This window comes from Pholis gunnellus (assembly GCF_910591455.1).
Source record: "Pholis gunnellus genome assembly, chromosome: 2".
Taxonomy (NCBI): Eukaryota; Metazoa; Chordata; class Actinopteri; order Perciformes; family Pholidae; genus Pholis; species Pholis gunnellus.
In genome coordinates this window covers 13,198,197-13,211,926 of record NC_136536.1, presented here as the reverse complement: position 1 = coordinate 13,211,926, position 13,730 = coordinate 13,198,197, and the positions used below count along the sequence as shown (strand labels likewise).

At 44.1% G+C, this 13,730-nt stretch overlaps 1 protein-coding gene across 2 annotated transcripts in view; it reads right to left on the bottom strand.

Annotated features, from left to right (window-relative positions):
• Window positions 1–13,730, bottom strand: part of LOC306708445 (low-density lipoprotein receptor-related protein 1-like) — an 81,554-nt gene that overhangs the window by 30,069 nt on the left and 37,755 nt on the right. For both annotated transcript variants that reach the window (XM_079176283.1, XM_079176284.1), the window contains exons 7-28: window positions 12,388–12,550; window positions 11,755–11,977; window positions 10,685–10,874; window positions 10,434–10,577; window positions 10,034–10,270; window positions 9,662–9,842; window positions 9,048–9,270; window positions 8,675–8,864; window positions 8,452–8,574; window positions 8,001–8,141; window positions 7,225–7,350; window positions 6,503–6,619; window positions 6,309–6,389; window positions 6,049–6,216; window positions 4,761–4,943; window positions 4,270–4,467; window positions 3,863–4,108; window positions 3,401–3,598; window positions 2,081–2,285; window positions 1,742–1,906; window positions 1,254–1,498; window positions 300–419 (exon numbers count right to left, since the gene is read on the bottom strand). In XM_079176283.1, coding sequence (XP_079032409.1) covers window positions 300–419; window positions 1,254–1,498; window positions 1,742–1,906; window positions 2,081–2,285; window positions 3,401–3,598; window positions 3,863–4,108; window positions 4,270–4,467; window positions 4,761–4,943; window positions 6,049–6,216; window positions 6,309–6,389; window positions 6,503–6,619; window positions 7,225–7,350; window positions 8,001–8,141; window positions 8,452–8,574; window positions 8,675–8,864; window positions 9,048–9,270; window positions 9,662–9,842; window positions 10,034–10,270; window positions 10,434–10,577; window positions 10,685–10,874; window positions 11,755–11,977; window positions 12,388–12,550 — 3,867 coding nt within the window. The remainder of the gene's footprint in view (window positions 1–299; window positions 420–1,253; window positions 1,499–1,741; window positions 1,907–2,080; window positions 2,286–3,400; window positions 3,599–3,862; window positions 4,109–4,269; window positions 4,468–4,760; window positions 4,944–6,048; window positions 6,217–6,308; window positions 6,390–6,502; window positions 6,620–7,224; window positions 7,351–8,000; window positions 8,142–8,451; window positions 8,575–8,674; window positions 8,865–9,047; window positions 9,271–9,661; window positions 9,843–10,033; window positions 10,271–10,433; window positions 10,578–10,684; window positions 10,875–11,754; window positions 11,978–12,387; window positions 12,551–13,730) is intronic.

The following is a 13,730-nucleotide window of genomic DNA, read 5'->3' as shown; positions in this document are numbered from 1 at the left end:
AAATGGAAATGAGAGTGAAGACGGCCGCGTGGCACAAAAAGAAGATAAGTAATTAGACCTTCTGTCATAAGGGATGACAGTTAATGACGTTGATGTCGCGTTCAGGAGCTGAGCGCACTGTAACAGTCATGACAGTTGTGAGAAAACATTCCAGGCAAAAAATAAAGAGCCTGTTCCTTGCTCCTTCATGACACTGATTGTATATGGCAGCGCTGCATAAACACACTCTGTCTGAGTGTTTACTTTAAGGTAAGAGAAAAGGTCTGTAGGCGTTTGTGAGTAACAGTACGTGTCCTTACCTTTGCAGGTGCGTTTGTCAGGCTGAAGCTTCATGAGGTGAGGGCAGGCACAGGAGAAGGTCTGGTTGAAGTTGATGAGACAGAGGTGGGAGCAAGGGCTAGTGGCACACGGGTTAGGAGCTGAAAGAAAGAATCAGAGGTAATGTGGTGAAAGAGACAAAGACACAAAAAGACTGGGGGGGGATGCATTCCCTTTAAGGCTCACACTATGTGTATATTCTTTCAAAAAGCATCTCCCAAAATTCATAAAATTAGGCCATACATTCTAGTATCAGACTAGGCCAACAGTTTAATGTGAGAAGCTATTTTCATAATATTAAAGTCAAGATTATTATTATTATTATTACTATTCAACACAGCCCACATTTGCCAGACATGTCAACCCAGCTTGTTGCGTCGTCACTGTCATGGGCATCAGTTGCAGCTGTCAATCAACGATTCTGTGAGATCTCTCTTTTCCTGCCTTCAATCACAGGGCCCAGTGCCTTTCTGCTGCCCACGCACCCTTAGCCATTGGCAACTAGACATCAAGGCGACAGTTCAATTTGACAGAATAACTGCAGATCTTTTTGTCATCTTGTCAATCATGTGAACCTCCAAGATCAACACGTGACATTTTGGTCGCATGAGGAGGGTTATATTTCCTACCCAGCCGGTGGGAAATGTCAAACAGTGAGGTGAATTATTTGATCAACGAGGCTAAGAGGTGTCCAAATTGCTGCCGGTGTGAGGACACCACATATCTCACAGCTCTGAAAGGTCAGCTTTCTTTGGAGAGTAAGAGTCGTGAATCAACACGGTCAGCAAAGAACTGTGAGCTCGTCACCGTTCTCCTTTGAGTTAAAGCCCAACTCAGTCAGCCACACTGACAGGCAGGGGTTGAATATGAGAGCGCTCTCTCTCTCTCTCTCTCTCTCTGTGTGTTTATTCATATGTATCTGGTGTGCAACCTACCCTGAGGTTGTCTGGATGGGTGATAGACCTGCAAGTCAAAGGGCTGTGTGTTGGTGCGCTGGACTACGGTGACATTGTTTCCTGTCCATTTGTTGGCTTTGGCCAGAGTGTTAGTCCTCCAGTCAGTCCAGTAGACCTCGCCTCCATACATGGTGACAGCAAAGGGGTGGGACAAATACTCATGACCCCGCAACACTTCAATCAGCCCAGAACCGTCGTACATAGCCGAGTAGATAGCATCTGACCTGGAGGAAGATTAGGGCAGAGATGTATACTTTACATAATATGTACATCAGCTTAAGTGAATGCATGATGCGCATGTTACTAGATGAGTCTGTACTTTGTATGTCATTTTACATAAGCAAAGGACATCTGCATGTTTATCAAAAAAATGAATAACGGCAATCAAAAGAAAAATACTGAGCACGTGGGTGGATGCAGTGCAATGAGAGCACTCCATATATATTCAGATTAGTGGCCAGTGCTACCTTGCATCAATCCAGACAATGCGTCTTTCCATGTAGTCCACAGTGAGACCGTTGGGCCAGCCACCACTGCCTGTTTCCCTGTGGATGGTGCGTCTGCCTTCACCACTCATAGATGCTGCCTCAATCCTGGGCAAACTGGCATCCCAGTCTGTCCAAAATAGAATACTGCAAACAGAAAATAAATCAATGTGAGGAAGAATTTTCACAGATGTTCACAGTATCACATGAGAACATGTTAGTTTAATAGAAAATACAGCAGGAATATAGCCTAAGCTAAAAAGGTAATTCCAGTGGAAATTCTAGTAACAGCTTCAGAGTCCCTAGATCTGTGCTTCTTACCCATCACGAGGGTCTAGAGCGATGGCCCTTGGGTGCTCCACCTCCCCAGCCAGCAGGGTAGTTCTCATGGTCCCATCCAGTTTGGCGACCTCGATCTGGTCCAGATTGCTCTCAACCCAGTAGATGTTTCCTGCTATCCAGTCCACGGCCAGGCCCTCTGGGGTGGCCAGTCCATACTGGATCACTACTTCAAAACTGGTCAGGGCTGAATGGGAAACACAGAGGAAAAAGGGACTTAAAACTAGTATGGTGTTTAGCTATGTGTCATGCATGTGATAACTAAATAGCAAGCTGAAAAGGGGACCTTTCTGTAACCTTTTATAGCATTTTAATGTTTGTATTGATTTTAAGCAGAAAAATAGCGGTTGTAATTCAGCTAATTTACTTTCAACAAGGGGAGCACATTTCCAGTCAGCACATATGATTCATTGCAAAAGAAAAGAAAAACTCTGTCAGTGAACAGCACGCACTGCTGCTGTGTCTGTCAGTGTGGCTCCGACCAGCACTATCTTCCCAACCCCACCTCTAAGAAAACAAACATCCAACACAAGATCTCCCACTCTTTTTAATCTTTCCCAGAAACAACGGGAACATGCAGCCTAAAGTGCAAACCAGAATGTGTGATCATCTTCCAGTAGTAATTAGAGGGAGACTGATAGGTCGTCACAGTTTGCTTAAAGGAATACTAGAGTTACGGCTGCCTTTCTGTGCGAGTAGGGGTGTCTTGGTTAAGCTGTGTGAACTACACCTTGTATGCCAACAACTTTAGAGATTCTGAAATGGCTTCAATAACAAGGAGCAGGAGCTGATCTATGTTGATCACAATGTCTCTACTTGGGAGTCCTGTTTAAATGGTGAAGTTGGAGGGCTGGGAACTGGAACTGCAGTGTATTGTTCCTCCTACGCTACATCAGTGTTCTGGCTGCAGTCACGCACATCGAGTACTGAGACAAATGGGAAGAGACAAAGCCTTCCGTGTGCCCCCTAAGTGCTGTGCTGGGAACACAACCTTGATTGGCAAGAAGACCTGGGGTTTTGGAGCAGGACCATGACCTGGCTATTTATTCAGGGTCACAGACCGCTGCTGCTGACCACAGACTCTTTTTATAAACATTTGGCTCTGAGAAATGACAGCGTGCTCAGAGGAAGTTAATTTAAGAGAAATGCTCACTCAAAAGGAACAAATAGAGTTTGCTATCTCAGAAGGAACGATCCACTTTCCTACTTTTATTTACAAAAATTAAAAAAGATATTATGTTAATTAGACTGTTCTGAGTGGCTAATCATTAAAAACTGCCGAAATCAAACTAGCAGCCTCACCACCATTGTCAGACAATTTCCCACGGTAGATCTTGTCTTCTACAACATCAGTCCAGTACAGGGTGCTCTGGTTGAGGTGGAAGTCCAAGGCAATGGTGTTCCTCAGGCCTGGAACCAGCACACTAAACTCCCCCTTGTGAAGCTCAATCCTTCTGATCTCATGGCGGTTGGAAAAGATGATGAAAGGCTTGAACGGATCTGAAGGCAAAGATGTTGAAACCCGGAAAAGTGTTAGTGTCTCAACACAGTAAATCTTAACCTGCCACAGCCGTCTTTGCAATGTCTTTCACTCCATCGTTCCCTTTAAATTACAGTACATACATATAGCAGAATCAGTATTGTGGAGCCTCTTCATCACAAAAAAAAATACTTTTGCTCTCATTTTGAAGCCAAAAAAAGAAATTCTTCAGTTTGTAGGAGTAAATAAACTGTTAGTGCCAAAAATGCCCTGTTTTACCTTACCAGTGCTTTTGCAGCTCTCCATGTCAGCCTCAAGCTCCCAGCCCTCGTAGCAGGAGCACTTGACACTAGATTTCTCCTGCTCACACTTCTGGCTACACTTGAGATGTTTGGCGCAGAAGCTCTGGATCTGGCAGGTCTTGTTGTCGGCTCCCAGCTCCATGCCCAGGGGACATGAGCACATGAAGCCCTCCCCAGGAATGATGCTGCAGTTGTGGCTGCAGCCACCATTGTCCAATGAGCACAGATCTGCAGGCAAGAAACAGATTTCGAAGGAGTTGGAATATATCTGAGACAGAGGAGGTGTATGTTCCGTTTAAAGGGTTTTTAACATCAATATGGAATGTACAGGACAAATGAACCAGGTTGTGAAGACATTTTCATGTTGTGGTTTATGTCAAAAGTTTTACCACAGAGTTTCTCGTCAGAGCCATCCGGACAATCGTCAGTGCCATCACACAGCTTCTCAGCAGGCAGACAGATGGAGTCGTTGGTAGCACACATGTGGTGAGACAACTTGCACACCAACGCCTCGCAGTTGTCCTCATCAGAGTTGTCCTCACAGTCACTGTCGCCATCACAAACCCAAGCTTTGCTGATGCAACGAGCTGTCAAGACCACAAAGTGAAGATTATCAGCTTGTGTTGTTTTAAGAGTTTAATATATTCATAGCAAATGGTTTTAAACATTTGTTTGCCAGAAATTTAATTAGCCACAAATTAGCCACATGAGGGGTGCGCAAATTAATTTTCCACAGCTAGTTTCTGGGTTGACCAGGCAATTACTCTTTCATCTATTTGTCAGAGAGAAAAAAAAACATATCTGTACGAACACGACAGCATTGTTAAACGGTTCATCGACCGTAACATCTGGTACTTAAGCCAGCTGAAAGCATCCTCACCAGAGTCCCTGCAGCTAAACTTGACTGCCGGGTCACACATGTGGGTCACACCCTCGCAGTTGTTCTCATCACTCAGGTCCATACAGTCTGTGTCCCCATCACAGCGCCAGCGCATGGGAATGCACAGGCCGTCCATCCGACACTGGAACTCATCCACATGGCAGCCGCCTGGAGGACGGGTAGCTGGAGAGAAAACGGCAAGACAAAGTGTGATAGTAAGCCAACCACAAAGATGGAGTGTGCAGTTTAGCAAATGTCAAAGAAGCAGTAAAACACCAGCAGAAGTCAGCAACTGAAAAATAACTAGACTGGAATCTCCAGCAGCACACAACAATCGCATAGACCACACACACATTCGGCAAAAACGGAGAGAACAAAGAAAAGGAAATTCTAGTCATTAATTAATGTTGAGGTATGCTGGGACGCTGGGTTAACAACCTGAAACTGAGCCAAGTCACACAACAATGACACACACAGCTCACTGACTGATTTAAAGACACCAGTGGGGAGGCGGCACAATGACATCCCCACATGGCAAAGGTCAGCTCTTGGCACGGGTAAGGAAGGAAATGGACCGGGGACCTTTCAGCACAGAACTACAATATACAGGAGGGGAAAGCGATAGCATTGCATTTCATTTAATGACTTCCAGACGGCAGGCCAATAGATCCCATAAACACACACACAGCCAGAAACACACACACACACACACACACACACAGAGCACAGATTGCTCATTAGACCAACAGGTCACGCTGGGCCCCGTTATTGCATGCTGGGACTTACACAGTGAACAGCAGCGTGTGTTTCTAGGCAGCCTGAAGAATAAGCACGATGCCGCACTACGACGCTGCCTCAGTGATTGTTACAAGACTGGTTAACCAGCAAAACTCAATGTTCCAAATCAGCCAAGCATGGCCCCCAGCTATTTTAAACTCTAAACATGTAAATCCATATCACTGCAGCAGAGTCAAAACATCTGTGCCATTTGTATAAGACCATAAGAGAGTTTAATTGTTATCTAACCCCAAAACATAATCACATCCTGAACAGAGCATCAGAGAGGATTTGCTGTAAATGATAAGTAGAAGCCAGCGGGCAGGCACGGGCATGCAGAGCAGAGGAAATGAAGCAGGGAGGAGGACAATCCCGTTTTCATTGCGACCACCTCTTTACAACTGTAAACGGCAACATGTAAACACAGTGAAATACAATACATGATGTGATGAGCGCTAGATACAGTATAAACAATGCCGTAACGGTTTGGTTCACAGTAATGGCTCCTTACCCTGGTTGGTACAGTTGGCATGAGTCTCGTCACTGTAGTCTCCACAGTCATTGTCGCCGTCACAGGTCCAGTATTCTGGGATGCAGCGGCCACTGTTGCATTTAAACTGGACACTGGAGCAGGAATGGCTGCAGCCTGCTTCATCACTGTTATCTCCACAGTCATTGTCTGTACATGAGCACACACAATATTTCAATTTGGGTTATTGGGTTGTTTTTGCAGCTTCCCGGAAGGTGAAGGAAGTCTAAGAAGAAGATTACCGTTGTCACAGCGCCAGTTGATGTTGATGCAGCGGCCATTGGCGCAAGTGAACTGAGTCAGAGGGAAGCAGGTTGGATAGGCTGAAGAGGGGTCAAGAGAGAATATGTAAATAAAAAAAAACATAAGATCTGTCGTCTCGGAGGAAAACACGTGCTAAAAGCAGCACTATAACGGTTTCAAATTTAAGACTCACCACAGGAGTCTGGTTCATCAGAGCGGTCTCCACAGTCGTCATCCAGGTCACATGTCCAGGAGATGGGGATGCAGCGCCCACTGGCACAAGGGTACTGGTTCGGTGGGCATGTACGAGCTGACAGGGGAATAAGGTGCAAAACAGGTAATGGATATAAGAAGTATGCAATATCCCTGACTCAACATTTAAGCTCGCAATGACTAAACTAATCAATGTTAAATAACCTATTTTCCAATATTGCATTGCTACAAAAAGTACTTAAAATAGTTGTGACAACAAAGCAACATACTCACTTTATCGTAATTAAATTAAAGACAGTTTGTAATCTCAGACCACAGAGACGGCTTTTTTTTAAAGTAACAAAACGCTGTTAGCCAAGGTCCATCGCTGTTTTCCAGCGCACTATGATCGATGCTGCAGATAAATAGTCCTGGACTGTAAATTCATGCTGGCATCCACCGCACAAATCGTAACTGAATTAACTCAAAACTAACAGATCCCAATATGTCTGCTTTAGTTGCAACTTGTCTGCCCAATGTTCCCTCTTCTCACTGACACCATTGTAACTAACTATCGATAACTGTCTCATCATCTAACAGCAATAACCCTAGTTTCAGATCAAATATATTTTTGTCAAATCAAATCTCGTATCTTACAAACCAAAAGTTGAGGAAAAACTGTAATGCTCTCTAAACTACAAAGACCTTCAGCTTTGTATATACCAGAGCAGGTGGTGTTGGATTCATCTTCATCATTGCCGCAGTCATTGTCGCCATCACACAGCCATCGCAGAGGGATACAGCGATTGTTCTGGCATTTGAATCGGTCAGCTGGGCAGGTGTGCTGGTCTGGTGGAAGAAAACAGAAAAGTAAACATTATGGTTGAGTGTCCATATATGGTTTTGTTATGAACACCAGCTTCTCTGTCAATCATTACCAATGAGGAGTTTATGCCTAGAGAAAAAGCACTGCACACAGCACCTTTTTTCTGAGCTCTCAGACTTCCTTGTGTGGCCTCTCAGAGCACTTCTAGTTGAAAATATCTGCACCTTTTTGAAAGGCACTTGTGTCGTCAGTGTGGATGAAGTGCTCCCCAGCCCTTTACCAACATTATTCTGATATTAAAAAAAAGCTATATGGACACCTAACACGTGTTCATTTTCAAAACTTTAATTTCTGTTTCTTGAACACCAAGCTTTCTGGTTTATCAAAGCTTTCTGTTTGATGTACTATATAACCTGCTAAATAATCCTCTCAACCTTTAAATGTCACTTTAAATGAAGTATAAAGAAGAGAAGGTCATCCAAGGCAAATATGAGTCTCTAGTTCTCACAATCGCCTGATGAGGAGAAAGCTGGTCAGTGAAATTTCAGTCACATTACGCTGCATGGAAAACGACAATGTTGGAAACTGTAGTTCACGTCGTTTTACGTTAGCCAAGACTCTTAAACTGAATTTTTGTTTATGTGTAACAATGACAATGACGTGGGACACTTACGGCAGAGCTCAGGGGCCTCATCACTGTTGTCCAGACAATCGTTGTCCCCGTCACACTTCCAGCGCTCTTGGATGCAGCGGTTGTTCTTGCAGGCAAACTCCCCCGGCTGGCACTGCGGCGGGGGCACGTAGGAGGGGTTGGCTGGAGATGAGATCAGGGGTAAGAGGAGAGACAGATGGGCCATTGAGACAAGGGCTAAGCACTAAACAAAACAAAGCCTTTTGGATCCTAGGTCAGCTTTCATCAGCTTTTTAAAGTTGCAAAAATATTGGTGGAGGTTCTTTTATAACTTCTCGCTAGATTTGGCAAAGATCGTGTATAGTATAGCTTGCAAATGGAAAGTACAGTCTAGATTCTTTCACAGTCTCAACTCCTGCTGAGTAATGACTTTTCCTTAACCTTCCACATTGATATTTGGTGAAACCTTTCTACTGGTTGGGCTGCTAAGTACCTTTGCAGGTGACATTATCGACATCTAGGATTTGATCGTTAGCACAGCCACAGGACCTGCCGTCAGGAATAGCAAGGCACAGACTGCTACAGCCACCATTGTTAACTCGACACGCATTGGAGCCTACAAGAAAATACAAACCAAGCAGAAAGTAAGAATGTTATCATTTGATCTATTTATAAGCAAGTCGGGAAGTGAGAAGGAATGAGTAGTGGACATATACCTTGCTGCTGGTGTGCGTCATACACTCTGATCTCAAAGATGGGTGGCCTCTCGTTGCGAAGTAGGGTGACAGTCTTAGTGGCCTGGTCCAGTTTGTAAATGCTGCCGCCCCGGTACTCATTCCAAAAAAGAAATTGTTTGTAATGACATAAGCCGAAGGCGTGGTTAAGCTCCTGCCCCTCATACACCACCTGTTAAATCAGGAAGGAGATAGGGGTTGGATCTTCAAACATTACCTGCGTTCCAACAAACTGATTACTTTGATTTTCTGACCAAAATGTTGTTGTCTTTTTAATACTTTGGAGTAATATCTATTTTATTGTCAGTAAATACACAAATATCTAGTCTAAATATATTCTCTGAGCATTACCAACCTTTCGCTCAGTATTGTTGAGGTAAACCAACTCAATGCGGTCGTAGTAAGCATCCACCCAGTACAGGATGCCCTGGGGAATGTCCAGACTCAAGCCATTAGGCCACAGCACGGTCTTGCTGGTCAGGAACACTTGGTGATGGGAACCATCCATCCACGCTTTCTTGATCTTCCCTCTGTTGCTCTCTGTCGGGTCCTCCTCCCAGTCAGTCCAGTACATCCATCTGGGAGCCGAGAAGAAGTATCATCACGTTCAAAAGCCGTGTGAGATAAGACATTTCCGTGACAGCTGCAGCCGTCACAATGTTTTACACTTTTTTGTTTTGAGAGATCCTTTGAAAGACCATTCCACGAAGAAACAACAAAACAGGAAGTATCCAAAAATGCCTTGAAAAATCACACACACACACACACACACACACACACACACACACACACACACACACACACACACACACACACACACACACACACACACACACACACACACACACACACACACACACACACACACACACACACACACACACACACACACACAAATAACTTCAACATAGCATTTATGAGCAATAAAAAACCATTAAAATAACAATCCCCTCTCCTCCGGTGTCTCACCCATTCTGTGGGTCCACCACAATTGCACGAGGGTGGCTCATCTTGCCCTCAATGAGAGTCTTGCGGGTCTGAGAAGCCTTCTCCAGCCTGGCGACGCTAATAGTCTTCTTAGGCCCATCATCTGTCCAGTAGAGATTACCTCCCATCCAGTCTACGGCTATCCCCTCTACCGTGTGAATTCCTGAGATAAGCAAAAGAAGTTGGTGTGAAAAAGACATTAGTGGCTGGCCAATTCAGGATGAATATGAAGAGAATATAGTGAAAATCATATGGAATAACTTGATGGAATTATTTTACTCCTTAAGTTCCTGGATTTTGAGAGAGCAAAACTATATCCCAGAATCCTGTGCAAAGCAATCATTTTATTCTTACCTTCCTTTAGTATGGTGTCTCTCTCTGTGCCGTCTATTTTCTGTCGGCCAATAATGTAGTTGGTGGCATCAGCAAAGTAGATGAATTCACTGGCGGCGTGGAAATCCAGAGCTCGTGGGTTCATTAGGTTCTCAATGGGAATCATGTATTCATCAGGCACCTTAGCGTTCATGTCCATGCCCCTGATGATTCCAGGACGACCCTTACCGTACACCAAGAACAACTCATGGTCTGGTTCTGCAGGGGAAGAAAAAATTAATATTCCCAATGAATAACAGTAATGACATTGATTTTGTAACCACCATTACTTCATTGCCATCATCATTCATCACTGGTGAAACTAATGGGACGGGTTTCATTTTTGTCAAAATACATTTTTCCCCTCAGTCTTGATACTCACTCTTGCAGGACTTTCCATCGCTGCCGAGGCTGAATCCAGAGCGACAACGACATGTACGGGTTTTGTGGCTGTTGCTCAGCAGACATATGTCAGAGCAACTTCCAGCCTTGCCAAACTGATCCAGGGCACATGCATGGCTGCGCACTAAGCCAGGAGAGAAGGGCACAAAACCAACAGTCATGCAATGGTAACTGCCATCAATGGACATGGATCAGTTAGCAGTCAAGCAAAGTGCCTTCTTGAATGAGTACCTTGAGGTTGGCGCCTTTGGTGGTACACGTGCAGCGCAGCTCCCCTGTCTACTCGCGTCACCACCTGGAAGTCGGAGCTGTTGAAGCGGTTCACTCGGATCACACTGGTCTTGGGGTTGAGGTTGCCTTCGTCTGAGTTGGTGGCATACAGGTAGTTCTCAAATACAGTCAGCCCGTACAGGTGCTCAATCTGAAATGCAGTGAGACGATAAAGCAGCAAAATCAAAAAAAGTTGTTTTGAGCTTGCAACTGAAAATGCTGATGTTCACAGTAAAACAGCTCATGGTGCATGACTAATGGCTTTTGTGAGAATGTTTGTGTACACATTTCTATCTTGAACGCTGTAACTTATGCATAGTTAAAGTTTCCTAACAAATTATTCATCAGTATAAAACAAATGTTGACAGGTTCTAGATATGTGAAGAAATCTGTGACAGACAAAGACATGTCAAGAGAGAGTTAGTGTGGACTTGGCACAGGGTAGCACAATGGCTCCACTTTCCATCGGCTGTTAAACAGAGATAGGTTTTACTTTTATACGGGTTTATTCTGTGCAGCTCTCCTCTACTGTCAGAAAGATGTATGTTGTCGGGATCATATTACCTCCCCCATACACTCCAGCCCTGATTTCATTAAGATCATTACTCTACTTAAAGTTTGAGCCAAGCTTTGCTCGGGCCAGACTAATATGTTTAGAGAGGCACTAGCCAGGAAAATTACACACTTTAAAGTAATATCAATCAAGGAGATACAAAAAAGGTCTTATTCCCAGGAGAGGAGGGCTCTCTTTGCCTTGACAAACTTTAGAGACAACTGGGAACCAGTACTGCCTCTAAAAGATGATGATATTAAATCAATGATGTTACAGATTTGGAAAACAGATGTTTTGTTTCATTGAAGGGAAGTCTGAAAAGTAAGTAGGGACTCTGGGCTATTGCCGCTTGATTCAACCTTTAAGAAGAAGGCGGAACAATCTGAAATCTATTTTCTTGAGTGCATTTCTATACACGTTTGGGTGTAGTTGGTATTTTTTTGTGTGCACGTCTATCCAACCATCCTCCAAACCTCACCAGCAGGCCCTGGATAATGGTGTGTCGGTTTTTGCCCTCGTAGTCGACCACTTCGATGTAGTCCAGGTAGGCGTCAGCCCAGTACACCAACCGGTTGACCAGGTCCAGTGTGATACCATGGGGGAAGACGATTTTGCTGTCCACCAGCTTAGTGCGGTTCTGGCCGTCCATGTCACAGCGCTCCACCCTCGGCGTGGACCCATAGTCTGTGAAGAACACTTTGCTGTAGCAGAAGAAGAGGAGCATGGCAAGGTGACAGAAAAGGGAATTTCATTAGAAGAGGAAGTTATAACTTTGGATGACTGCTCTTTGACTTAATTTATCAATTTGGCTTAACAATACACCATTAACCACAACTGAGCTCTCTGTATTAGTCACTATAATGGAACAAAAATGATTTCCAGTAGAATAAAATTAGAGAAGTGATACTTAAGAAAGGGGAACTTTGGCAGTATCAGGAAAAAGAAACAGCGAACATGCAAAGTGTTTCCATCTGGAGGAAGTGCTTTGATTTTTGACCCCCTGCCTGGTCAGCATGTCGTCTGATCATAAGACATCATTTTCCTCTCAAGTGCTGCTAAAATGGTACTGAGGGTATTGTTAAGTCAAGAAGAGCCGGGGGGGAGTACAGACCCCATGGCCGGGTCCAAGGCGATGCCTTTAGGGTTGTACAGCTCTTGGTCCAGAAGGGTCACGCATGTCTGGCCATTCTTGTTGCAGACAAACACCCGGTCGTCCACGTCATCCACAAAGTAGAAGTTTCCGGTCAGCCAGTCGATAGCCATCTGTTCCACATCTGAGGGATGCAGCGAAGAGAAGAAGAGTCATAACCATTACAAAAGCAGAGCCTCGTGGGAGCACAGTCATGTAATTCTTGGTCATATACCAGCCTCATTGCAAAACCTCTCACTTTATGATGCCATGACCCTCTCAAAAAACTAAATAACAGTGCTGAATTAATGAGCCTCCGTCATCTTCCTGCAATGCTGGGTCCAAGAGGTTGTCCATTACCAGCACTCCACTTGTCTTTGATTAAGACAAACAGGGCATGGGGGAAGGAAAGAAACACAAAAAGTGACAGATAAGAGTGAGAGGTCGCGTGCACTTTCAGTGGACAAGAGCAATAACACAGAACCTCTGTAAGGACCTCAGGACTTTACTTTTGGGTGAATTTGAGGATATACCGTATAAAATGTATAAGTATGCATGGCTCACTTATTATAAATACTAAAGAAGACTGTTTTACTTGCCCAGTGTGCCTGCATAGGAGCCACATAAGCTAACCAACATCACAACACACTGGAGGAATTAGTTAGGATAAAGCCTTGCAGAAAAAGAACAACTAAAGCCCCATTTCGACTGGAATGAAAGAACCCCTACACCCACTAACATCTGGCTTTTGTTTTTAGTGGGAAAGGTAACAATCGACATTCATTCAACAAATGACTCTGCAGTAATCAGAAGTATTTATCGGCTCCAGCTCCGATTGGCAGTGATGGAAAAACGACTCTCGGGTGGACGCGTTAATTTATGCCCCCTTCTGGCACTTTCTTCGTCATCTCAGCAACAAATTCTGTCCATCTCTGTCCAAGCAGCGCCTGAACATTGTCCCAAATGAGTTGGCACCGAGTTTGAAGAGAGACTGAATAAGTAACAGCTATGAAAGTGAAGTAACCATCGTAATATTTTCACTGGCCTGCCTGCTGCTTTCTACTGATTACTAACCCTGTTTTCCGGCGTGTTGAACATGACACACCAGAAACAAACAGAAAGGCATACACCCTGCTGGCAATGGGAAAGGAGTCTATCTGATGTTTTAGAAGGTTTTCCCACATTTAAAAAACTTGCGCATATATATATATATATATATATATATATATATATATATATATATATAGTGCACATTTTTGTGGAAATAAAAGGTGTAAGAGATTACAAGTAACATACTTGTAATGTGTGACCAATTAGAGGAGGAA